Below are 27,877 nucleotides of genomic sequence, written 5' to 3' on the forward strand. Positions count from 1 at the left end.
GATCACACAGTTGTCCGGAACAGCTGATGCTATCATGCATACTTCAGTGTTGCCAGCCTCGAGGCAAGCACAGAAATAATATAGCTTGTCTGGTAGGCTCGTGTCACTGGGCAGCTCGTGGCTGTTCTTCCCTTTGTAGTCTAATAGTTTGCAAGCCCTGCCACACCCGACGAGCATCGGAGCCGGTGTAGTACAATTCAATCTTAGTCCTGTATTGATGCTTTGCCTGTTTGATGGTTCGTCGGAGGGCATAGCAGGATTTCTTATAAGCGTCCCGCTCCTTAAAAGCGGCAGCTCTACCCTTTAGCTCAGTTTGGATGTTGCCTGTAATCCATGGCTTCTGGTTGGGGTATGTACGTACGGTCACTGTGGGGACGACGTCATCGATGCACGTATTGATGAAGCCAGTGACTGATGTGGTGTACTCCTCAATGCCATCGGAAGAATCTCAGAGCATATTCTAGTCTGTGCTCGCAAAACAATCCTGTAGATTAACATCTGTGTTATCTGACCACTTCTTTATTGACCCAGTCACTGGTGCTTCCTGCTTTAGTTTTTGCTTGTAAGCAGGAATCAGAAGGATAGAAGTATGATCAGATTTGCTAAATGGAGGGCGAGGGAGAGTTTTGTACGGGTCTCTGTGTCTGGAGCTAAAGGTGGTCTAGACTTTTTTTCCTCTGGTTGCACATTTATTAACATGCTAGTAGAAGTTAGGTAGAACGGATTTAAGTATACCTGCATTTAAGTTCTTGGCCACTAGGAGCTGAATGAGCATTTTCCTGTTTGCTTATGGCCTTATATAGCTCATTGAGTCTGGTCTTAGTGCCATTATCGGTTTGTGGTTGTAAATAGACAGCTACCAAAAATATAGATGAAAACTCTCTTGGTAAATAGTATGGTCTACAGCTTCTCATGACTTACTCTACCCCAGTCGAGAAATACCTTGAGACTTCCTTAATATTAGATTTCGTGCACCATCTGTTGTTTACAAATATACACAGACCACTGCCCCTTGTCTTACTGGAGGTAGCTGTTCTATCTTGCCGATGCAGCTTAAACCCAACAGCTGTATTTTATCCATGTCGTCATTCAGCCACGACTCGGTGAAACATAAGATATTACAGTTATTAATGTCCCGTTGGTAGGATATTCGGGATCGTAGCTCGTCTATTTTGTTATCCAATGATTGTACATTGGCTAATAGGATTGATGGTAGAAGCAGATTACCCACTTGCCGTCGGTTCCTTACAAGGCACCCCGACCTATGTCCCTGATATATCCGTCTCTTTCTAATGTGAATGACGGGGATTTGGGCCTTGTCATTTGTCTGAAGTAAAACCTTTTTAAAATCTTTGTTTAGTAAGAGGTGATTAATTGCTGTCGTGTCATCCAGAAGCTCTTTTCAGTCATAAGGGATGGTGGCAGAAACATTACGTGCAAAATGCATTACAAATAACGCGAAAAAATACACACAATAGCACAATTGGTTAGGAGGTTGTAAAACGGCAGCCATCTCCTCAGTCGCCATTTCAGCTGTCAATGTTCGGCCAATCCCTGACCCTTAAACTCCCTCCCCTTAAAACCTTAGAAACTTTATGAAAACATCAACAACAAACACAAGCTGACTCTTATTTTCTATCATTGAAACAGTCAATATGAATCTACAGTATATCGAATTCCCATATAGTGTTTTTAAAGGTAAAGGGCTATGAAGGGTATAGGGTGCCTGGAGGGTTTTTTAAGGTTTGACTTATTAATTCTCTATGCACACAGAAGATCCCACTAAATACATTTTTATCATTGTGTCAACACAGGTGGAGAGAGTTAAAGGTAAGATTGAGGTTGCCTTGTGATCCCTTTGCCTGACTCTGGGGTCTGATTTATGGTGCTCCAGATTGAGATGGAGGATTAGAACCAGATTAGTTCACCAAAGAGACCAGGAAGTAACATATCTGATCAATGCTCCAAATGTTCTATCCATTTCCTGTGAAGAGCCCCATTGGCTCCCAGTGAAAATACACTTCCTCAATAATTTTGAGATTCATACCTCACATTTTCATAACTTTCATAACATAACTAACTTTTTAGCACTTGTGGCACAAATCCAATGGTACCTTTATTAGCATGTTTGCGCTGTCCAAATCATCCTAGAGTATGTAAAAATGTATTGTGTAACTCAGTTAAGTTACTTATAGATGACTTGACAATGAAACCTGAACATTGTAATAGTTACCACTGACTTGCATTGGATTTGTGCCACAAATGCCAAAATATTAGCATTTAAAACAGTGGCCAGGTAATCAAAAACAAAATCTTAAGGTTACGCATTAACTCCAAATGGTTATGATAAGGGTTAAGGTTTGGGATAGGCTTAAAACCAAAATATCAAAAACAACTTTCAATTGCTAGATTCAAACATGCAACCTTTGGAATCAAAGGCAGATGCTTACTCCCATCTGCCAGCCACGCCCATAAGAGGCTTAGGAGTGACTCCTAGCAAAACTGAAACCAACTTGAAGGTAAGAGCGCTCCCTGTTGCCACTAGTGGAGGGTTTCCATGTCATCTTCCGACGTCATCACACATGGATGGACGTAGAATACTGACTTGTTTCGGGGTTGTCTTGCCTGCTCTCCTACATCTTGTCACCACAACCTCCTGCTCCTGGCCTCCTGGTCCCCAGCCGATCTAGGCTAATTGCTCACTCCTAAGCCTCTTTAGACGGATTAGCTATCTGCCTGGTGTGCTAGCTAGCCTAGAGAAGAGCAAAGGAACACCGGTTGCCATCAGATCCATAGACTTTGGCAACCTATACTCCATGTTGGCACCAAAGTATCCGTGGCAACAACTCATTTAGATTCTAACTACATTTAAACTTTTATACGAACATGATACAATTTAACATCAATTTGAGCATGGTGAAGTTGTTAATTACACATTGGATGGTGTATCAATACACCCAGTTACTACAAAGATACAGACGTTCTTCCTAACTCGGTTGCCGAAGAGGAAGGAAGCTGCTCAGGGATTTAAACATGAGGCTGTATCACCAGGCTAATGGTGACTTTAAAACAGTTACAGAGTTTAATGGCTGTGATAGGAGAAAACTGAGGATGGATCAACAACATTGTAGTTACTTCAAAATACTAACCTAAATGACAGAGTGAAAAGAACAAAGCCTGTACAGAATATAAATATTCCCAAAAAGACATCCTGTTTGCCATAAGGCACAAAACCATTTGGCAAAGCAATTCACTTTCTATCCTGAATTTTTTTTTTGTGTTTGGGGCAAATCCAATACAACACATTACTGAATACCACTCTCCATATTTTATAAGCATTGTGGTGGCTGCTTCATGTTATGGGTACGCTTGTAATTGTTAAGGGCTGGGGAGTTTTTCAGGATAAAACATAAATGGAATACAGCTTAGCACATGCGAAATCCTAGAGGAAAAACTGGTTCAGTCTGCTTTCCACCAGACACTGGGAGATGAATTCACCTTTCAGCAGGACAATAACCGAAAATACAAGGCCAAATCTACACTGGAGTTGCTTACCAAGAAGACAGTGAATGTTCCTGAGAGGCATGTTACAATTTTGATTTAAATCTACTTGAAAATCTTGCACAATCCAGGTGTGGAAAGCTCTTAGAGACTTACCCAGAAAAACTCTCCTTGTCAATAACACATATGCCAACACAAGAGATAAGACAACTACATGTAATGGCAAGAAAATAGGTCTAAAAGTGCTGTAACTCACCTCTTTAGAGCCTAAACAATGGGTCCAGCAATGCAGATATATCCCAAACTATGCCAGCGATGACTGTACCACGTATCTACAATTCTGTACTACTAACCTACACTCTAGCTGCCAATCCTGTTGAACATACTGTCACATAATGCGGCTATAATCTATACCTACACCATGCTTGCAAGCTGTTGCATGGAGCAGCTCTATCTTAAAGTCTGAAATCAGCAACGTCCAGCAGCCCTCATTCAAACTAAATAGATGAGGTAATTCTGACTCTAGCCTAAACTCTAGCTGTCCATAGCCACAATATGAAGGAAACTAAAGTCTACACAGGCTCATACTGTGCTGTAATGTATGACAGTGCTAAGCTAAAGTCTATGAAGTAGCAGAGTTTGTGTGAGTAGCGTCTGTAGGCTAAAGTCAGTCATGCTGTGGAGAGCTGTTTGACAGAGCGGCAGCTTCCCTGATCCCTTCTGCTCTGTCAGACGGAAAAGTGGAGCAGCCGTCACACATCCCACCCTCCCTCTCCTCCACTCTCATCCCTCGCTGCCACGCTTCGATACTTCCTCCCTCTGCCTAACACTTCCGCTAGCCATGTGCCAGAAAGAGGAAGAGGAGGAGGAGGAAGCGGAGGAGGAAATGGAGATCTATTTCCACTTCAGGTATATACTGCCAGTAGGGGGCTTAAGAAAGAGGAGTGTGACAAAGTTTATTTTAACACACACACACACACACACACACACACACACACACACACACACACACACACACAGACATACTTGCATTCTGCACAATAGCTTTCGGGAACTAAAATAATCATTACATTTGACGTGATGAAAATTGCATTTGGCTTGAAAATGGCTGTCTAGCAATGATCAACAACCAAATTGAGAGCTAGAAAATTTTGAAAAAGAATAATGTGCAAATATTGTATAATTGCCAAGGCAAGAAACTCTGAGCGCAGCCCAATCCAAGTCACAGAACCGCTTGTTGCAATTTTGATGAGGCTATCTTGCTCAGATATTGGTAAGTGGACAGGAGGTAGGGCATGAAAGGGATAACGAATCCAGTTGTTTGTGTCGTCCATTTCGGGAAAGTACCTGCGTAATCGCGCAACCAGCTCACTCAGGTGCTTCGGTATATCACATTTGACATGGTCCGTAAGCTTGAGTTCATTCGCACAAAAAAATCATACAATGATCAAATCTAAGTTTATTTGTCACGTGCGCCGAATACAACACCTTACAGTATAGAAATATAGCAGAGTAATCAGGAAACATGCAGGTTGCAATGAGTAACAGATCACATGATATTAGACCATTAGAATCATGGATCAAATATAATTGGAGTGCTCAGTTACCATAGAATGTAATTTACTGTAGCATGTCAGTTACTATAGAATGTAATTTACTATAGCATGTCAGTTACTATAGAATGTAATTTACTATAGCATATCAGTTACTATAGAATGTAAGTCACTATAGAATGTCAGTCACTACAGAATGTCAGTGACTATAGAATGTCAGTCACTATAGAATGTCAGTCACTACTGCATGTCTGTGACTATAGAATGTCAATGACTATAGAATGTCAGTCACTACTGAATGTTAGTCACAATAGAATGTCAGTCACTACTGCATGTCAGTGACTATAGAATGTCAATGACTATAGAATGTCAACGACTATAGAATGTCAGTCACTACTGAATGTCAGTGACTATAGAATGTCAACGACTAAAGAATGTCAGTCACTATAGAATGTCATTCACTACAGAATGTCAGTGACTATAGAATGTCAGTCATTACTGAATGTCAGTCACTATAGAATGTCAGTCACTACAGAATGTTAGTGACTATAGAATGTGAGTGACTATAGAATGTCATTCACTACTGAATGTCAGTGACTATAGAATGTCAATCACTACAGAATGTCAGTCACTATAGAATGTCAGTCACCATAGAATGTCAGTCACTATAGACTTTTTCCACATTTTGTTACGTTACAGCCTTATTCGAAAATTGATTTTTAAAATGCATCAATATTCAAACAAAATGCCCTATAATGACACAGTGAAAACAGGATTTTAGATGTTTTTGCACATTTATTAAAAATATAACAGAAATACCTTATTTACATAAGTACTCAGACTCTTTGCTATGAGACTCAACATTGAGTTTATGTGCATCCTGTTTCAATTGATCATCCTTGTTAGAACAACTTGAATGGACTCAACCTTTGATCAATTCAATTGATTGGACATGAAATGGAAAGACACACACCTGTCTATATAAGGTCCCACAGTTGACAGTACATATCAGAGCAAAAACCAAGCAATGAGCTCCGAGACAGGATTGTGTCAAAGCACAGATCTAGGGATGGGTACCAAAACATTTGCCAAAAAGCACCTAAAGGACTCTGACCATGAGAAACAAGATTCTCTGGTCTAATGAAACTATTTTAGCCTGAATGTCAAGCGTCACGTCTAGAGGAAACCTGGCACCATCCCTACGGTGAAGCATGGTGGTGGCAGCATCATGCTGTGGGGGTGTTTTTCAGTAGCAGGGACTAGGAGACTAGTTAGGATCGAGGGCAAGATAAACGGAGTACAGAGTACAGAGATCCAGGGGTGAAGGTTCACCTTTCAACAGGACAACAGGACAACGACCCTAAGCACAAGGCAACGCAGGAGTGGCTTCGGGACAAGTCTCTGAATGTTCTTGAGTGGCCCAGCCAGGGCCCGGACATGAACCAGATCGAACATCTCTGCAGGGACCTGAAAATAGCTGTTCCCTATCCAACCTGACAGAGCTTGAAAGGATCTGCAGATAAAAATGGGAGAAACTCCCCAAATACAGGTGTGCCAAGCTTTTAACATCATACCCAAGAAGACTCAAGGCTGTAATCACTGCCAAAGGTTATTCAACAAAGTATTGAGTAAAGGGTCTGAATACTTATGTAAATGTATTATTTCAGGTTTTAATATATTTGCAAAAATGTTTAAAAACCTGTTTTTGCTTTGTCATTATGGTGTATTGTGTATAGATTGATGAAGGGAAAAAAAGATTAAATACATTTTAGAATAAAGTTGTAACGTAAGAAAATGTGGAAAAAGTCAATGGGTCTGAATACTTTCCAAACACACAAGCACACACACAGACACACACACAAATGCACTTTATCCCCAAATCTTTATCCCTTATCCCTCTAAAGAGCACCACACCAGGGGTGGTTGTTTGTGTGTGTGAGCAACAGTGAACAACAGTGTGTGTGTGTGTCTGTGTGTAAGTGCACATACTGTATGTGTGCATGTACAGTTGAAGTCGGAGTTTACATACACCTTAGCCAAATACATTTAAACTGAGTTTTCACAATTCCTCACATTTAATCCTAGTAAAAATTCCCTGTCTTAGGTCAGTTAGGATCACCACTTTATTTTAAGAATATGAAATGTCAGAATAATAGTTGAGAGAATGATTTATTTTATATTTTCTTTCTTTCATCACATTCCCAGTGGGTCAGAAATGTACATACACTCAATTAGTATTTGGTAGCATTGCCTTTAAATTGTTAAACACTTAGGTCAAATGTGTCGGTTAGCCTTCCACAAGCTTCCCACAATAAGTTGGGTGACAGAGCTGATGTTACTAAGTCAGGTTTGTAGGCATCCTTGCTCGCACGCGCTTTTTCAGTTCTGCCCACAAATTGTCTATAGGATTGAGGTCAGGGCTTTGTGATGGCCACTCCAATACCTTGACTTTGTTGTCCTTGAGTCATTTTGCCACAACTTTGGAAGTATGCTTGGGGTCATTGTCCATTTGGAAGACCCAAGCTTTAATTTCCTGACTGATGTCTTGAGATGTTGCTTCAATATATCCACATCATTTTCCTCCCTCATGATGCCATCTATTGTGTGAAGTGCACCAGTCCCTCCTGCAGCAAAGCATCCCCAGGACATGATGCTTCCACCCCCGTGCTTCATGGTTGGGATGGTGTTCTTCGGCTTGCAAGCTTGCCCCTTTTTCCTCCAAACATAACGATGGTCATTATGGCCAAACAGTTCTATTTTTGTTTCATCAGACCAGAGGACATTTCTCCAAAAAGTAGGATCTTTGTCCCCATGTGCAGTTGCAAACCGTAGCCTGGCATTTTTATGGTAGGTTTGGAGCAGTGGCTTCTTCCTTGCTGAAAGGCCTTTCAGGTTTTGTCGATATAGGACTCGTTTTACTGTGGATATAGATACTTTTGTACGTGTTTCTTCCAGCATCTTCACAAGGTCCTTTGCTGTTGTTCTTGGATTGTTCTGGGATTGATTTGCACTTTTTGCACCAAAGTATGCTAGGTGAGCGGAATGACGGATTTGTGGTCCCATGGAGTTTCTACTTGCGTACTATTGTTTCTACACATGAACGTGGTACCTTCAGGTGTTTGGAAATTGCTCCCAAGGACGAACCAGACTTGTGGAGGTCTACAATTTTTTTTCTGAGGTCTTGACTGATTTCTTTTCCCACAATGTCAAGCAAAGAGGCACTGAGATTGAACAAAGGTCTTGAAATACATCCAGGTACACCTCCAATTGACTCAAATGATGTCAATTATCAGAAGCTTCTAAAGCCATGACATAATTTTCTGGAATTTTCCAAGCCTTTTAAAGACAGGGTCAACTTACTCACTGACCCACAGGAATTGTGATTCAGTGAATTATAAGTGAAATAATCTGTCTGTAAACAACTGTTGGAAAAATTACTTGTGTCATGCTTAAATAAGATGTCCTAACTGACTTGCCAAAACTATAGTTTGCTAACAAGAAATGAAAAAAAAAAACAAGAACTGGTTGAAAACAAGTTTTAATGACTCCAAACTAAGTGTATGTAAACTTCTGACTTCAACTGTACGTGTGTATGTGTGTGTATGCACCCATGTGTGTCCCTGCGTGTTTGCTTGTGTGCTTGTGTGTGTGAGCTCGACTGTGCTTGTTTGCACATGCACATGCATGTGTGTGTGTGTGTGTGTGTGTGTGTGTGTGTGTGTGTGTGTGTGTGTGTGTGTGTGTGTTGTGACAGCAGGAGGTCTGACCCCCAAAGCATGCATGTGTTCTGGATCAAGGGAGAGAGGGAGATGCTGGAGGCAAGGTCAGGGACCACTCTGGAGAGAGGAGCAGAAAATCCATCATCGTTTCATAGAGGCTGCAGAGGCATGACCTAGCCAGAGAGAGGGAACAATGCTGCATACGTCCAGACCTTTAAAGTGCAGTTATAACAACATATGATAACATCAATTTCTTACACAACAATGCTTTTGTTTAGATAAAGAAAGGAAAGCAATGGTGAAGGATAAAGAGTAAGAGTGGTCTCTATAGCACAATACAGCTAGCTCAATATGGTCAATGGGTAGCCAGCCTGAACATCTCTCTCTCTCCTACTCTCTCTCTGTTCTCTCTCTCTCTCTGCCTCTCTATCTACCTTACTCTCTCTACCTCCTCTCTCTACCTCACACTCTTTCTCTCTTTCTACCTCTCTCTCGCTCTCTCTATACCTCTCTTTTGTTCTCTCTCACTCTGTGTGTCTCCCTCACTCTCTCTCAATCCCCCTCTCTCCCTTCATGCTAGATGTTTAACTTTGCCATACTGCATGTGAAAAACCCAATTGTATGGTATGAGTTGGACAAGAGTGGAAGGGGTTAGGGGGGGATCTGCTATCCTGTTAACCACTCAGGCTTTGATCACCCTACCTGTACCAAGATAGAGACCTCAACCCACCTGAACCCAGTTACATAAAGCTTGACACAGATCCATAAATACGATTTACAGAGAAAGTGAGGGATAGAGAGACAGAATGAGAGAGAGAGAGAGAGAGAGAGAGGGAGAGATAATGAGAGGAGAGAGAGAGAGAGAGAGAGAGAGAGTCATGCTCAACATGAGCTTCTGAAATATATCATATTTCTTTGTTTTTAGAATGAGATGAACACTATAATGAAAAAATAATTCCAGACAAGAAGTGATGAACAACAACTCTATTCATTCAGAATAGAAAAAAAGTAACTTTGCACCTCAAGTTAAGAAGTTTTGACTCTAGCTAGCTAGCTACACAACAAAGACCTAACAAGCTAGCCAGAAGAAACGAGCTAAAACAAACCTAGCAAGGGAAGTTAATACAACTACATCAAACGACCAAACTGAGTGAGTAAACCAAAAAGGATCACGGACTAACTTTAAACATATCTTCTGTTTTTTTTGTGTGAGGATTTGTCACTCTTTTTGCTGTTTTTTGAACTAAATTAGCGCTAGCTAGCAACAGTAGCAGACGAACAAACCAGTTGCCATGGCAACGGGGCAGCAGAACTGCGCAGCAGCAGTAGTAGCAGAGCCCACAAGCACCATGTCCCCACTCCCCCTCAGCGCAGAACCCATTCTCTACCCTAAAGAGGCCAGAAATGACACAACGAGGAAAGCTTTTAAACAGAAACTACTAAAGGGGAGGCCAGAAACCCTTTTTGCAGACCTCTACAAATACGGTGACGTGAGTAATCTCATCTTCCTCACTGACCAGCCAAACGCATGGCACTCAGCAGTCTGCTCTCACTACCCATCCATAAAGAAAGAGGGAATCTGTAATGGGTGGAAGCTGAAAATCAAAGAGTGTCACCCTGACAGCACCATGATAACACCATGATAACAATCAACCTCTACAAGACTGGGACTGTCATGGTGCAAGGTAACATTAGGCTGTTTGAAACAGACTTTCAGAACATTAAGGAGAGAGCAGAGAGAGAGAAGGACACCACCAGTGACATGCCCTCCCACAAGACAAACTCCACCAGCACCACCCTCACCCCTACTCTCCCCACCCTAAAAGGCACATCCAGCACCTCTTCCCACCATAGTGGTGGACACGCCCTAGGAGGAGAGCGACCCCCTCAGTGCAGAGCTGGCTCAGGCCCTCCCCACCATGGCTGCCATGACGGATGAGTTCACCAAACTGGGGGAGGTGGTCCTGCTGAGGGAGAGTGTGAGCAAACAGCAACCAGACAACCACACCTTATAGGAGCTACTAACCAAGGTGAGGACAAAGCAGGACAGCAGCCTTGCAAAACAGCTGAAAGAGGTTCAGCAAGAGAGAGACGGACTCAAGAGAGAGCTGGCTGATCTAACAAAGGAGTTGAGAGAGCTCCAAAAAGGCAGGCAGAACAGTAATGACGATCTGACCACACTAAGAGAGGAGCTGCAGGAGAGAAAGAGAACAGAGGACAGGCTGCAGGAGCAGCTATATCACCAATCTATGACCTGCCCTCACACAGCAGAGGAGCCCAGCTCAACCAGCCAGGCTTCCCCAGCCCTGCCCTCACACAGCAGAGGAGCCCAGCTCAACTAGCCAGACCTCCCCAGCCCTGTCCTCACACAGCAGAGGAGCCCAGCTCAACCAGCCAGGCTTCCCCAGCCCTGCCCTCACACAGCAGAGGAGCCCAGCTCAACCAGCCAGGCTTCCCCAGCCCTGCCCTCACACAGCAGAGGAGCCCAGATCAACCAGTCAGGCTTCCCCAGCCCTGCCTGCTGCACCCCTCCTCCCCAACCCACAGAACAGCCTCCCACTGACAGCGGCACCGGCACAGACCAGCCACACCCCAGCTCCAACACCCACCAGCCCCCCCTCTGCCCCCTCCTGTCCAGAAGAAACACTGGCTGACATTGTCCTGTTGATGGACTCAAATGGGAAGTTTGTTCAGGAGAAGAAACTTTTCCCTAGACACAAAACGAGAAAGGTGTGGTACCCAACAACGCAGAGTGCCATGGAGCTGCTTGATAAGGCCCATCTCGGGTCACCAAGCCACATAATCATACATACCGGAAGCAACGACCTGCATGCTCAGCAGGAGAGGGTGGTGACTTCACTATGGGGAGTGATTGAGAAGGCCGCAATCTTCCCCAACTCAAGGATCGTGGTGTCAACCCTTCTACAGAGGAAGGACTCTGTAGTCACACCCCGGACCAGCACTCTGGAACCCCCAGCCACGACCACAGCACCACCAACCTCAATGCCCACCACAGCCAGTGCAGGACAGATCACCCCAGCCCAGCTTCAGAGCCATCCAGACGAGGCCTCCCACCCCCTGCCCCCACCGCAGACCCACACTTGGAGTAGCCACAGCCCAGCAGGCAGAGCTACGCACAGGCTGTGAGAGGAGCAACTGGCCCAGCCCCCACCAACCAAATGAGTGACATTAAACAAATGCTGAGTCTACTATGCTCACATGTGATAGGCCGAGGGTCATGGAAAGATGAGCACAAGAACTCCACCATCCTCACACTACACCCACCCAAGTGGCATGACACAAATTCTATCTGAAATTATAAACAAATTACATTTGCATAATAAGAGTTTACTTTAATTGAAAAATCCTATTTTAATAGTTCTTGTTGGATTGTGAGTGTTTGTCTCATTTTGAAGGTAAAGGAAAAAAAGGTGATGGAATCTTTTTACATTGGATGTTGGAATTAACAAGGATTGAAGTCTTCCTGAAAGAAATTGATGATGTTGATATTGTAGTACTACAGGAAACATGGTGCAGAGGTGATGTTTCCACTGGCTGTCCACTAGGTTATTGGGAGATAATCATACCATCCACTAAATTAAAAGGAATCAAACAGGGCAGAGACTCAGGGGAATGCTAATATGGTATAAATATGAACTAATTAATTAAATCGAATTGATCAAAACAGGATAATTCTTTATATGGTTAAACATCAACAAGGAGGCTATCTTGACAGATAAAAACATCTTCCTCTGTGCCACATTGCCACATACATTCCCCCTCAGAGTCACCCTACTTCAATGAAGAGAGTTTCGCCATTCTAGAGGGGGAAATGAGTCACTTTCAGGCCCAAGGCAACGTACTGGTCTGTAGAGACCTGAATGCTAGAACAGCAGAAGAACAAGACACTATTAACAGTCATGGGGACAAACACCTACCAGGAAGCAACAACCTTTCCCTCCCCACATACCCCCACAGAAACAACTATGACAAAGTGAAAAACAAAAACGGAGTACAACTCGTGAAGCTCTATGGAACACTGGGTCTGTACATAGTCAATGGTAGGCTGAGAGGGGACTCTTTTGGTAGGTACACCTACAGCTCATCCCTTTGCAGCAGAACTGTAGACTACTTCCTCACCGACCTAAACCCAGAGTCTCTCAGAGCCTTCACAGTCAGCCCACTAACACCTCTCTCAGACCACAGTAAAATCACAGTGTATCTGAGAAGAGCAGAACCCAACCATGAAGCATCACGGCCCAACAAATAACATGGTACAAAACAGGCCTATAGATGGAGTGCAAACAGTACAGACATCTACCAAAAAGAAATTAGTAGCCAAAAAATACAATCTCTCCTGGACAACTTTTTAGCCTTAACATTCTCCTATAGCAATGAAGGTGTACATTTGGCTGTTTGGAACATAAACTTTATATTTGACAAATTAGCCTCCTTGGCTAATTTAAAGAAGCATAAGAGCAAACCAGAAATAACAGAAAATGAAAAGTGGTTTGATAATGATTGCAAAAATCTAAGAAAGTCATTGAGAAATATATCTAATCAAAAACACAGAGACACCAGACAACAAAAATATATGCCTTCAATATGGGGAAACACTGAACCAATACAAACACACCCTAAGAACAAAAAAGGAACAGCACATTAGAAATCAGCTGGATGGAATTGAGGAATCCATAGAATCAAACCACTTCTGGGAGAATTGGAATAAATTAAACAAACCTCATCATGAGGAATTGGCTATCCAAATGGGGATATGTGGAGAAATCACTTTGCAAACCTCTACAGCAATATTAACAAAGAGCCCAGAACAAAAAGATATACAAGAAAAATGACAAATCCTTGAATCAGAATCCTGTGGATACCCCAATTACAGAAGAAGGATTATTGGAAAAACTATGCACTCTCCAACCCAAAAAGGCCTGTGGTGCTGATGGTATTTTAAATGAAAACATCAAATATACAGACCACAAATTCAAATTGGCTATACTCAAACTCTTCAACGTTATCCTCACTGCAGGTATTTTCCCCGATATTTGGAACCAGGGATTGATCACACCATTCTATAAAAATGGAGACAAATTTGACCCAAATAATTACAGAGGAATTTGCGTTAACAGCAACTTGGGGGAAATTCTCTGCAGTATTATAAATAGCAGACTACATAATTTCCTTGACGAACACAACGTCCTGAGCAGAAGCCAGATTTGATTTCAAAAAAATTATCGTACAACAGACCACATTTACACCCTCCACACTCTAATTGATAAACAAGTAAACCAAAACAAAGGCAAAATCTACTCGTGTTTTGTAGGTTTCAAGAAAGCATTTGATTCAATTTGACACAAAGGTCTTTTTTATAAACTAATAGAAAGTGGTATTGGAGGAAAAACATATGATTTTATAAAATCAATGTACACTAAAAACAAATGTGCGGTTAAAATTGGAAACAAGCAAACAGACATCTTCTCTCTGGGATGAGGAGTGAAACAGGGCTGCCCAATAAGTCCAACACTATTTAACATCTACATGAATGAATTGGTAAAAACATTAGATGAATCGGCAGCACCTGGTATCATCCTACACAACACTGAAATCAAGTGTCTGCTGTACGCAGATGACCTGGTGCTGCTGTCTCCCACTAAAGAGGGGTTACAACAGCACCTAGATCATCTTCACAGGTTCTGTCAGACCTGGGCTCTGACCGTTAACCTAAAAAAAACAAAAATAATGATATTCCAAAAAGGTCAGGAAATAAGGATGACAAATATAAATTCTATTTGGACACAGTTCTATTAGAACACACCAAAAACTACACATATCTAGGACTAAATATCAGCAACACAGGTAGCTTTCACATGGCTGTGAATGAGCTGAGAGACAAAGCAAGAAGAGCATTCTATGCCATTAAAAGCAACATCAAAATCGAAATTCCAATTAGAATCTGGCTAAAAAATGCTCAATCAGTTATAGAACCAATTGCTCTATATGGCAGTGAAGTATGGGGTCCAATCTCTAATAATGAATTTACCAAATGGGAAAAACATCCAATCGAAATACTGCATGCAGAGTTTTGCAAGAAAAACTCCAAATAATGCATGTAGAGCAGAATTGGGCCAATACCCCTTCTCATTCGAATAGAAAAAAAGTGCCATCAAATTTTACAACCATCTAAAAACAAGTGACCCCAAAACATTCCATCACACAGCTCTACAATGTTAAGAGATGAAACAAGAGAAGAGTCCCCTCAGCCAGCTGGTTCTGAGGCTCAGTTCACCAACCCCATAGAGCCTCAAGACATCAATCAGAACATCTAGCCCAACAAAATCATCACAAAACAAAAATAAAAATATATCACCTATTGGAAAGACACCACAAAAAATCAAAGTAAACTTCAATGCTATTTGGCTTTGAACAGACAGTACATGGTGGCAGACTATCTGACCACTGTGACTGATAGAAAACTGAGGAAAACACTGACTAGGTACAGACTCAGTGAACACAGTCTGGCTATAGAGACCGGTCGTCACAGACAAACCTGGCTGCCCAGAGAGGACAGGCTGTGCTCACTCTGCTCCAGGGGAGAGGTAGAGACAGAGCTGCATTTCCTATTACACTGTGACAAATACTCAGACCTAGGATAATATTTATTTCCCAAAATTATAATTCAATACAAAGAATTTGAAATTATAAAAGATGAAGAAAAATCTAATATTTATTGTGTGAAAAGCCAAAATGTGCAGTTATGACAGCCAAATATGTGTCCTCCTGCCACAACCTGAGGGACAGCCAGTGAAAAGTGCAAAGTAATGTCGATAATATTTCCCATCTTGTTTTGTTTTGTCTTTCATACCACGTCATGTGTCTTCTCAGTCATGTTGACACTGGTCTACTACCATTGCTTTAATGTATTGTTATTCTCATTAATATTGTTGTTGTAGTTGTTGTTGATGGTAATCCCATGTCCACTTCTACTAATATTATTGCTGTTGGTCCCACCATTTATTTATATCTAAATATATATTACAATTTTTCGACATGTATACTTTTACAATGTAAGTAATAATGAACTTGCCATGTCAATAAAGTCAATTGAATTGAATTGAATTGAGAGAGAGGAGAGAGGAGAGAGGAGAGAGGAGAGAGGAGAGAGAGAGAGAGGAGAGAGGAGAGAGGAGAGAGGAGAGAGGAGAGGAGAGAGGAGAGAGGAGAGAGGAGAGAGGGATTTTTTGACTTTTTGTCTTTCTTCACTTAAACAATCTCATTTCATTTAAAACTCACCCCACCCTTAAAAATAAAAAATATATCCTGTACTGCATACATTTACCATACTCAATTTTCTATCTACCACATTATACAAACCAACATCACAATACCCACTCCTACAACTGTATATCCAAAACATCTTCCCCAGCTATACACACAGCCCCCCAACACACCAGATCTCCTCAAACATCTCTATACATTTTATCATTTTATAGAACTCAAACTCAACCCTGAGGCGCGCAGAGACCATCCCATTAAACCATAGTAAAGAGTCTATTTTCCCCACCTTTGACCCTGTTCCTCCTTGTTAGCCAAATAGCTAACTTTGCCTGAGCAAACAGAAAGTTCAACAAAACACATTTGGCTTTGTCCTTGCTCGAATACCTGTATCCCATTATGAACATCCCAACAGTAAACACCACCCCCAACCTCTCACACAGACATTCCAACAGTAAACACCACCCCCAACCTCTCACACAGACATTCCAACAGTAAAAACCACCCCCAACCTCTCACACAGACATTCCAACAGTAAAAACCACCCCAACCTCTCACACAGACATTCCAACAGTAAACACCACTCCCAACCTCTCACACAGACATTCCAACAGTAAAACCCACCCCCAACCTCTCACACAGACATTCCAACAGTAAACACCACTCCCAACCTCTCACACAGACATTCCAACAGTAAACACCACTCTCAACCTCTCACACAGACATTCCAACAGTAAACACCACTCCCAACCTCTCACACAGATATTCCAACAGAGACATTAAAGGCATTAACCTGCACACAGAAAACACATGAATCACAGTTTCTTTCATTTTATAGAAAAGACACCCCTGCCCGATTCCTGGTTGAACCTGTGCCAACCAGCTGTTAGTGGCCAGGGCTCCATGAAGAACCCTCCCCTGACATCTTTCGTACTGGGGGTTTGTAGAGCCCCCTCCACCTAAAACCCACCATACTCTCTGCCCCACATACCCCCTGCCACTGATGTGCCTTCACTCCTGTTAGGCTCCTAATGTTCCTAACCTTAACGCAGAGGTTGTAGAGGGCTTTACCTCCCACATCCTCAAACTCCCCTAGGCTCGGAGTGTTAAAATCTAACAAGTCCTCCAGACCCACTTGCCAGTCTCCAGTCTCTGCCATCACCTGCAGTGGCGAAAACATTGGTGGCCCCTCTCCCTTCATCCCCCTTACCGGCTCAGACAGTGCCTCCTGGACCTCCTCCAGGAATTTCTCCAGCAGCCTAAGAGACGTTATTCCTATTTGTTGTGCCAAGACTTCCGGGGTTTTCCACCCCTCCTCTCCCAGCAGTCTCAGGTCACCCAGCCTTTGTAAACCCCCTGCCATCAGTTGCCTCTGCAGGGTGGCCGACTGAACCGATCTCAAAGGGATGGCTGGGTTGTGGAAGATAGGCTCCTCCCACACCCATAGCCCAGGCTCCACACCCCCTTCTCGTATGGGCCTTAGCAGCTGCCAGGCCCTCAGCATTGCAGAGTAAAAATCTGAGAGACCTGCTGTATTCAGCCTCTCCAGCTTCATGAGGAACAGCTGCCGGTCCAACCCTAATCCGCCAGCTCTCCTCAGCAGCGCGCATTCATGGTACAGCAGTCTCTGCACCGCCGTTAGCCTGAAAGCAGCCATCCTGTTCTCCAGTTCCACCAGGCCCTGTCCTCCTTCATGAACGGTCATCTACAACACTGCTGCCTTCAGCCAGTGTTGGCCCGACCAGAAGATGTTCACCAGCTTGCGTTGCAGGTCTGCGAGCTGACCGGCGGGGGGGATTGAGGACAGCCAGTTTATGCCACAGGGAAGATGCTACCAGGTTGTTAATTATCAGCACCCTCCCTCTATATGACACTTGGGACAGGAGCCACCTCCACCTGGCCAGTCTTGACACCACTGCCTGCGACAGCCCCTCCCAGTTCTTCCTTATACACTTCTCAGAGCCCAGGTACACCCCCAACACTTTAAGCCCTTCACAACCCCACTGCAAAAACCCTGGAAGCAGAGGAGGAGCCCTATCCCCCCATGCCCCACATAACAGAGCTTTGCTCTTGCCCCAGTTTACCTTAGCTGATGAAGCTCCCTCGTACACCTTCAGACTGGTCTCTAGTGCCTGCATATCCTGATCATCCCTGACCACCACAGAAACATCATCTGCATATGCTGACACTGCTATGCCTGTCACCACATCCATTCCTGTCCAGCACACTCCCTGCAGTCTCCTGCATAGCAGTCCTAAAAAAAGGCTCAATGGCTAATATGTATAACTGCCCTGATAGAGGGCATCCTTGTCTAATGCCCCGTCTCACCCAGACTGGCCTTCTGAGCACCCCTCCCACCTTGACCATACATGACGCCCCAGCATACAACAGCTTCACACATGTCAAAAAACTCTTCCCAATCCCAAACGCAGACATCACATTAAACAGATACAGCCCTAATTGAGAACAAGTGTCGATGATTGAGCGTCCCGGTACACAATATGTTTGGTCCTTATGTACTATCGAGTCCAGATGGGACTTCAGTCTGTTAGAGAGGACTTTGGCAAATATCTTGTAGTCCGCACAGAGTAATGCCACAGGCCTCCAGTTCTTATGTTCACACAAGTCGCCTTTATTGGGCAGGAGAGTCAGAGCCGCCCGACGGCAGCTCATCGGCATCTCTCCTTCCCCGACGCATTCACGCAACACGCAAAAGAAGTCCTGTCCAATTATTCCCCAGATTTTTTTATAAAACTCCACTGGGAGTCCATCGACCCCCGGTGCACGATCGGGGGACATCTGGGTTACGGCCTCTGCCAGTTCATGGGACAACAGAGGAATGTCCATTTCATCCCTCTGTGCCAGAGAGAGCTTAGGGAGTCCTGCGAACAAGACTTGAGGACACATAGGATCACACACTTCTGCCCTATACAATTCAGTATAAAACTCCACAGTCCGCTCCTGCATCTCACCCACCACAGAGGTCACCCGCCCATCTGACAGCTGTAGACAATGCATACCCTTGGCTTCACCACTCTGTCTTTCCAAACCAAAGAAGAAGGAGCTGGGAGCATCCATCTCCTTGAGCATAGAGAACTTAGCTCTTACAAGTGCCCCCTTTGCTTTAACCTGGAAAAAACTGCCCAGATCCCTACGTAATTCAGCTAAATTAGTCTGGAGGCCTACATTGCCTTGCCCCACCATCTCTACCTCTATCTCACTAATACAACGCTCTAGTTCCCCCAATACTCTCCTAGCCTCTGAGGATGAGAGAGCTGTGTATTGCTGACAGTAAAGCCAAATTTGGACTTTCCCCACATCCCACCATTGACTCCGAGACTCATACTCCTCTCTTCGCTGCCCCCACCTTTCCCAAAAGGTCTGGAAACCTGAGCAAAAAGTGGCATCTTGTAAGAGCTTTACATTGGACTTCCAATAAGATGACTGCCGGGGCCCTGGTGAAATAGACAGCTGAGTAATGGTTATGTGGTGATCTGAAAACCCCACCGGGAGAATGGAAGCACCCAGCAGCCTATTGCACCGATTCCTGGACATGTAAAACCGATCAAGTCGGGCTACACTCACCCTAGCCCTAAAAACCTTCACCCGTGTATACTGTTTTGTGTTTGGATGTTTAGTTCTCCAAACATCAACGAGGTCGAACTGATTAATGATGTCCCTTAACACTCCCACTGACACTGAATGTGGCTCTTCCCCATTTCTGTCTTTTGTCAAATCCATTGTACAGTTACCAGTTCCTGTCTAAGACTCCCAAATAGAACCCCTCTTTCTCCTCCCAGGCGCATACACATTTATAAAGACAAAACCCATGTTGTTAATTTCTGCTTAAACAACAAGCAGTTCCTTTGAGGAGCAACGTTTTACAGACTGCCACCCCTGCACTAAGATGTGTCCCATGGCTCAACACAAACAGCCCCGGTGCTAAAGGACTGCCACCCCTGATTTGTCCCATGGCTGACAGCCCCGGTGCAAAAAGGACTGCCACCCAGACAGCTCCCTGTGCAAAAGGACGCACCCCTACACATTTATAAAGACAAAACCCATGTTGTTAGATTGTCCCATGGCTCAAAACAGAACAGGACTGCCAGCCTAACATTTGTCCCATGGCTCAACACACAGACAGCCCCGGTGCAAAAAGGACTGCCACCCCTGCACTTAGATGTGTCCCATGGCTCAACACACAGACAGCCCCGGTGGTAAAGGACTGCCACCCCTGCACTAACATTTGTCCCATGGCTCAACACACAGACAGCCCCGGTGCAAAAAGGACTGCCACCCCTGCACTAAGATGTGTCCCATGGGCTCTAAAGGACTGCCACCCCTGCACTAACATTTGTCCCCCCACACACAGACAGCCCCACCAGAGCCACCCCTGCACTAAGATGTGTCCCATGGCTCATCACACTCGCCCCACTCCACCAGAGCCCCCAATCGACTTCATTCAACACATCACTATGCGTCTCATGCAGAAACAACATCTGTACCTTTTGTTTTGTTTTACATATTCACCCAGCACACTTCTCTTTCCCATCTCTGGCGCCATTTACAGTGGGGCAAAAAAGTATTTAGTCAGCCACCAATTGTGCAAGTTCTCCCACTTAAAAAGATGAGAGAGGCCTGTAATTTTCATCATAGGTACACTTCAACTATGACAGACAAAATTAGAAAAAAAATCCAGAAAATCACATTGTAGGATTTTTTATGAATTTATTTGCAAATTATGGTGGAAATAAGTATTTGGTTACCTACAAACAAGCAAGATTTCTGGCTCTCACAGACATGTAACTTCTTCTTTAAGAGGCTCCTCTGTCCTTCACTCGTTACCTATATTAATGGCACCTGTTTGAACTTGTTATCAGTATATAAGACACCTGTCCACAACCTCAAACAGTCACACTCCAAACTCCACTATGGCCAAGACCAAACTTTTTTTTTTCTCATTTTGTCTGTCAAAGTTGAAATGTACCTATGATGAAAATTACAGGCCTCTCTCATCTTTTTAAGTGGAGGTAAACCTTTAGGGTAAACCTTTACGTACTGTTGTGACCCACTTCCTCAACCTAAACCATTTCCTGGGTGAGAGGACACCATGCCCCTCATTTTTCATAGCATGTTGTGCTGATCTTACAAACTTTCTGGGATCAGAAAAAAAGCCTCAAGATTAACCTTTTTTTCCCCTTAGTGTCATTCAGGAACTTTGTCAATTCTCTCAACGTGTACTTAGACCCCTCTGTTTGACTGGCTGTCAGCTCCGGGCCCATTGAAGAGGAGTCTGAAAAAAATAACTCCTCATCCTCTTCCTCAGACTCACTTTCCTCCTCATCTCTATCTCCCACCCTGACCACCTGCCCTTTCTCTCTGGTCAGGGAATCACCCACAGCAACAGGCAACATTTCCATGGTGCCTTTGTCCACATCCTTTTTCCTTTTCCGCTTGACACCCTCCTCCTCCCCCCTAGTCTTTTTCACTTCCCCACTATACTCTCCTCATCCACTAGCATAACCTAACTAGACCCAGCATCATCTACACCACCCTCCATAGCATGACTGGGCCCAGAATCATCTACACCACGCTCCATAGCATAACTAGGCCCAGAATAATCTACACCACCCTCCATAGCATAACTAAATCCAGCCTCATCTACACCATCCTCCATAGCATAACTAGGCCCAGCCTCAGCTATCCCACCATCTCTAGCCTGACTAGACCCAGCCTCCGCTATCCCACCATCTCTAGCCTGACTAGACCCAGCCTCAGCTACCCCACCATCTCTAGCCTGACTAGACCCAGCATCATCTACACCACCCTCCATAGCCTGACTAGGCCCAGCCTCATCTACACCACCTTCCCTGGCATGACTAGACCCAGCATCATCTACACCACCCTCCATAGCCTGACTAGGCCCAGCCTCATCTACACCACCCACCTTCCCTGGCATGACTAGGCCCAGCTTCTGCTGTCTGCATCTCCTTACCCCCTGCACTTTGACCTTGATTTCCCCCACTGGCGCTTGTACCCTCACCTTGTCTACGGGCTTTATGTGGGCACGCAAAGCTCTTATGCCCCAAATCCCCACACTCAAAACACCGTCCCCGTGCCTCACTTTAAAATGCATATTTAGTTGTTGTTCATTGTTGTTCAGAAACATAAATACTTGCCTCCGGAATGAAACAACGTGCTTAACGGCATCTGCCTGAAAGCCTGAGGACGCGAAACCCGCCAGCAGACTTACCAAAACGACTCAGCTCTTTCCTGAGGACACGAAACCCTCTAGCAGACTTACCAAAACGACTCAGCTCTTTCCTGAGGACACGAAAACTGCTAGTAAACTTACCAAAACGACTCAGCTCTTTCCTGATTTGATCATCCGTAACAAACGGAGGAAAATGTTCAACTACCACTCTTGTCGAAGGGATAGAAAGAGGTGAAATTGGCACCAACACACCCCTTACAAATATTCCGCTAGCAATTAGCCTACCAACCAAATTAGCCCTTTTCATGAACACAACGACAGCTTTGTTCATTCTAGAAGCAGAATGTATAAATTCAGCTCATACCTGTTCACCGACCGCGAGCAGAAACTCCTCCACCTTAACTCCATTCTCAGGAACACACTAACTTTGGAAAAACTGTGGATACCGCTAAAACAAATATTGCATTAACCCTCCACCATAGAAAATAACATGTAAAGAAAAGAATCAAAGCCCTCAACACCAAACACTCAAACTCCAAAAAACTCCCAGCATGCACTGCAAGAGAGAGAGACAGAGAGAGATAGAGAGATAGAGATAGATATATATATAGAGAGAGAGAGACTGAGAAAGAGAGAGAGAGTGAGAAAGAAAGAGAGAGAATGAGAAAGAGAGAGAGAGAGAGAAAGAAAGAGAGAGGAGGAGAGAGGAGAGAGGAGAGAGAAACGAGAAAAGAGAGAGGAGAGAGAGAGAGAGAAAGGAGAGAGAGAGAAAGGAGAGAGAGAAGAAAGGAGAAAGGAGAAAGGAGAGAGAGAGAAAGGAGACAGAGAGAGAGAGAGAGAGAGAGAGAGAAAGAGGGGCAGTAAGAGAGAGCGTGTGGATGTGGGCACACCAGATGGTACGGACATATGGGCCTGTAAAAAAAAACATAACAGAACAAAACTGAACTGTGAACAGAAACTGTGGGCCAACTTAGCCTGTTAGCAGAGCCCATCAAAATGTGGCTATTACTCTCCACAAAAACTTACAAGCACACACATACACACAAATACAAACACACACACACAAGCAGTGGATGATGTTCGGCTCAAGAGATTTGAGTCCTTAATCCCTAACTGAGTGTCTGTTTTAGGGACTGACACACACACACACACACACACACACACACACACACACACACACACACACACACACACACACACACACACACACACACACACACACACACACACACACACACAGCATTCATCTCTATAGGAGGTCAGTTTCAAATATTACAAGCCATGTACAGTATATACAATATAGTTAAATGTTCCTAAGTGAAGTAAAACTAAAGGCAAAAAAAATGGAGACAGAGAAAAGATTATCCTTCCCTCTCTGTGGCTACATATATCCTCCACTCCCCTCTAGCTGTCTGTTCGTTCTGTTTCTCTCAGCTGAAGGCCTGTAGGTTCGTCTTGTGACAGGGGCGTTTGTGAGAGGTGAAAAACCTCTGTAAACAAACAAAGCTTTTTACTGCAGCATATTATTGTATCTGTCTCCCTTCCTGTCTCCCTGCCTGTCTCCCTGTCTGTCTCACTGTCTCTCTGTCTGCCTGTCTCCCTGGCTGCCTGTCTCCCTGTCTGTCTTCCTGTCTCCCTGTCTGTCTCCCTGGCTGTCTGTCTCCCTGTCTGTCTCCCTGGCTGCCTGTCTTCCTGTCTGTCTCCCTGTCTGTCTCCCTGGCTGCCTGTCTCCCTGGCTGTCTGTCTCCCTGTCTGTCTCACTGTCTGTCTCTGTCTGCCTGTCTCCCTGGCTGTATGTCTCCATGTCTGTCTCCCTGGCTGCCTGTCTCCCTGTCTATCTCTCTTTCTGCCTGTCTGTCTCCCTGCCTCCCTGTATGTCTCCCTGTCTCTCTGTCTTGCCCGCCTCCCTGTCTGTCTCACTGTCTGCCTCCCTGTCTGTCTCACTGTCTGTCTCCCTGTCTGTCTCCCTGTCTGCTCCCTGGCTGCCTGTCTCCCTGTCTGCTCCCTGGCTGCCTGTCTCCCTGGCTGTCTGTCTCCCTGTCTGTCTCCTGTCTGTCTCCCTGTCTGTCTGTCTGTCCTGTCTGTCTGTCTGTCTGTCTGTCTGTCTGTCTGTCTGTCTGTCTGTCTGTCTGTCTGTCTGTCTGTCTGTCTGTCTGTCTGTCTGTCTGTCTGTCTGTCTGTCTGTCTGTCTGTCTGTCTGTCTCCGTCTGCCTGTCTGTCTGTCTGTCTGTCTCCCTCCCTGTCTCCCTGGCTGTCTGCCTCCCTGTCTGTCTCCCTGCCTCCCTGTATGTCTCCCTGTCTCTCTGTTTGCCTGCCTCCCTGTCTGTCTCTCTGTCTGTCTCCCTGTCTCTCTGTCTGCCTGCCTCCCTGTCTTCCTGTCTGCCTGTCTCTCTGTCCATCTCCCTAACTCCCTGTCTGGCTCCCTGCACATCTCCCTGTCTGTCTATCTCTCTGTCTCTCTGTCTCCCTCTCTCTCTGTCTCCCTGTCTCCCTGGGTTATAAAACACTAGGACATATGCAGACGCACGCACATGCACGCACACACACAATTTTCTCTGGATTAGAGATGAAAGTACTACTATACTCATCTTCCTCGAGTACCTACTAGGAGAGCATGCACATGCATGTGTGTGTGTGTGTGTGTGTATTGCCTAATCTTTCTCAAACAGACATGGCTACAGTATATGGCTACAGGGTTTTTGGTTTTATTGCTGTGTGATAGTGATCTCTGTATCTCCCTGCTTGGTAATCAGACTGGCTGGCTCCTATGTTAACGATGGGGAGGTTAATGTGATTGGAATGCTAATCTGGATGGTGTTTAATTGTTTTTGCAGAGCTGATTGTTTCCAAGATGGAAACCGCCACTTTTAGGGCTGTGGATAACGATGAATTGTTATGCAAATACCACGGCTATTGTCATAATTATATTTATTTGTTTGTTTGGTTTTGCTTGTGAAGCATCATAATATATTTAGAAAATGTGCTATGACATACCTAATGAATAGAACACAGCTTTGGTGACAGCCCTCGCTTGGAACATTTGGACATTCATCCTATCCTCCCGACGGTGCCGTGCTAGTAAAATGATTACCTACTTTACCCCAACATTTTTTTTAACTGCTATTGGCTAAACTTGATCTACTTGAATATAAAGTTGAATCCCCCTTCTCCTAAAATGAATTTATTAAGACGAGTATGGTGATTATTATTTTTTGTTCACAGTTATTATCCAGAATTGTCAGTAACACGATTACACAATAATTGAGCCAGCGCTAGCGGCTTTGGTGATTGGCAATCTCAATTTATTCCCTCGTATTTATATAGGGATTTAGTTACCATGTAAAACAGACAGTATTGCATAATTTATGGGATTAAGTTGTCTTGAGTCGTGCTGTGATAACTCTCTTGGGAGACAGTTTGTGAATGTTATATTTAGAAAATTTTGATATTTGATGATTTAAAATGTTGGATGTGTAATTTAAAGTTAAATTAGAACTCAAAAGCCTTTGTTGAGCTGTGGAAATAATCTCCCTTTGAAGAATAATACACACAATCAATCAATAAATTAATCATAAATGAACCTAGCAGGTGGAATCTCTAGTCACCGTCCTACATATCACCTATTGATTGGTCATTTCTGTCCTACATCAGACTTTAATCTCATTGGTCAGTGTTCGCCTGAGCTGTGCTCTCATTGGTCAATGGTCACCTGAGCTGTGGATATCGATAATCAAAACTATCCACTTGTCCACTCATTTCATAGTAGGCCTATGTTAAAGGTTCAATACAGCTGTTCTTATCTCAATATCAAATCATTTCTGGATAACAATTTGTACTGTGATTGTTTTCAATTCAAATGGTCAAAAATACACAAAAATAGAAGAAGACCATTTTTGACCATTTTAATTCAAAACAATAATTTTCAAAATGTCACAGCATTTATTCCAACCTCATGATGTGGAAATATATATAAAACACAGCAAAATGCAGTTTTTGACTGCACTGGGCCTTTAAATAAAGACAAACAACATACATAAAACAACTGCCTTTGAGCGGTTGAGCATAGAAATAATGACGTGTTTCATTGAAATATTCAATTAACACTGTGGCTCTTCATTCAAATGTTTACACTCTATTAATTAAGTGAAGAAACCACACATCGCACATCACACATCGCAGCTAACCAAGAGCATGTGTGTCTGCGTGTGCGTGCGAGCTTCTGGAGACAGAGTAAAAATGACTTACGGGTTCCCATAGTCCCAGACAACACACTGAGGATCTGATGTGCCCTGCAAGAAACAAAAGAGGAGAGGGGGAAAAAGAAGAGAGAAACTGTTCACTGTTTGAGGGGAACGAGTGAAGGATGGAAGGAGAGGTAAACAGATGGACAAAGGAAGAGAAAAAACAAGATAAAGGAAGGGAGAAGCTGTCTTCACCGAGGACAGACAGTGAGAGGGCAGAGAGGAGAGAGAGAGAAAGAAAGAGGAGAGAGAGAGAGATACACCAAATAATGCATGCAGAGCAAAATTAGGCCGATACCCGCTAATGTTCAAAATCCAGAAAAGATACGTTAAATTCTACAACCACCTAAAAGGAAACGATTCCCAAACCTTCCAAAGCCATCACCTACAGAGATATGAACATGGAGAAGAGTCTGCTAAGCAAGCTGGTCCTGGGGCTCTGTTCACATACACAAACAGACCGAACATAGCCACAGGACAGCAACACAATTAGACCCAATCAAATCATGAGAAAACAAAAAGGTAATTACTTGGCACATTGGAAAGAATCAACAAAAAAACTGAGCAAACTAGAATGCTATTTGGCCCTAAACAGAGAGCACACAGTGGCAGAATACCGGACCACTGTGACTGACCCAAACTTAAGGAAAGCCTTGATTATGTACAGACTCAGTGAGCATAGCCTTGCTATTGAGAAAGGCAGCCGTAGGCAGACCTGGCTCTCAAGAGAAGTCAGGCTATGTGAGGTGGAAACTGAGCTGCACTTCCTAACCTCCTGACAAATGTATGACCATATTAGATACACTTATTTCCCTCAGATTACACAGACCCACAAAGAATTCAAAAGCATATCAAAATTTTGATAAACTCCCATAACTACTGGGTGTAATACCAGTGTGCCCACGCCAGAAGCAAGATGTGTCTCCTGTTATCACAAGAAAAGTGTAACCAGTAAAGAACAAACACCATTGTAAATACCCATATTCATGTTTATTTATTTTCTCTTTTGTAATTTCACTATTTGCACATCGTTACAACACTGTATTTAATACATAATATGACATTTGTAGTGTCTGTAATCTTCTAGAGTGTAATGTTTACTGTTCATTTTTGACTGTTTGTTTCCCTTTTGTTCAGTATCTATTTCACTTGCTTTGGCATGCCAATAAAGCCCTTACAATGAACATTGGTTTGAGAGAGAGAGCGAGAAGGAAGGAAGGAGAAAGAGAGATATCCTACTTCTATTTGATGTTGTTTTACTTAATTAACCAACATCTTCTACACTCCCACAAACTCCCTGCTATCCCAACGTAAACACAAACAGCTGTCCTCAAAGTCTAAACAAGCAGCCCATTCATTATCGACTAA

General features: G+C 43.8%; 1 protein-coding gene across 10 annotated transcripts in view; it reads right to left on the minus strand.

Moving 5' to 3' along the window:
- Window positions 1-27,877, minus strand: part of LOC112236880 (adhesion G protein-coupled receptor B2-like) — a 507,905-nt gene that overhangs the window by 112,464 nt on the left and 367,564 nt on the right. For all 10 annotated transcript variants that reach the window (XM_042295299.1, XM_042295295.1, XM_042295293.1 and 7 more), the window contains one exon: window positions 26,514-26,557. In XM_042295299.1, the coding sequence (XP_042151233.1) occupies window positions 26,514-26,557 (44 nt within the window). The remainder of the gene's footprint in view (window positions 1-26,513; window positions 26,558-27,877) is intronic.

Source organism: Oncorhynchus tshawytscha, linkage group LG13 (assembly GCF_018296145.1).
Source record: "Oncorhynchus tshawytscha isolate Ot180627B linkage group LG13, Otsh_v2.0, whole genome shotgun sequence".
Classification (NCBI taxonomy): Eukaryota; Metazoa; Chordata; class Actinopteri; order Salmoniformes; family Salmonidae; genus Oncorhynchus; species Oncorhynchus tshawytscha.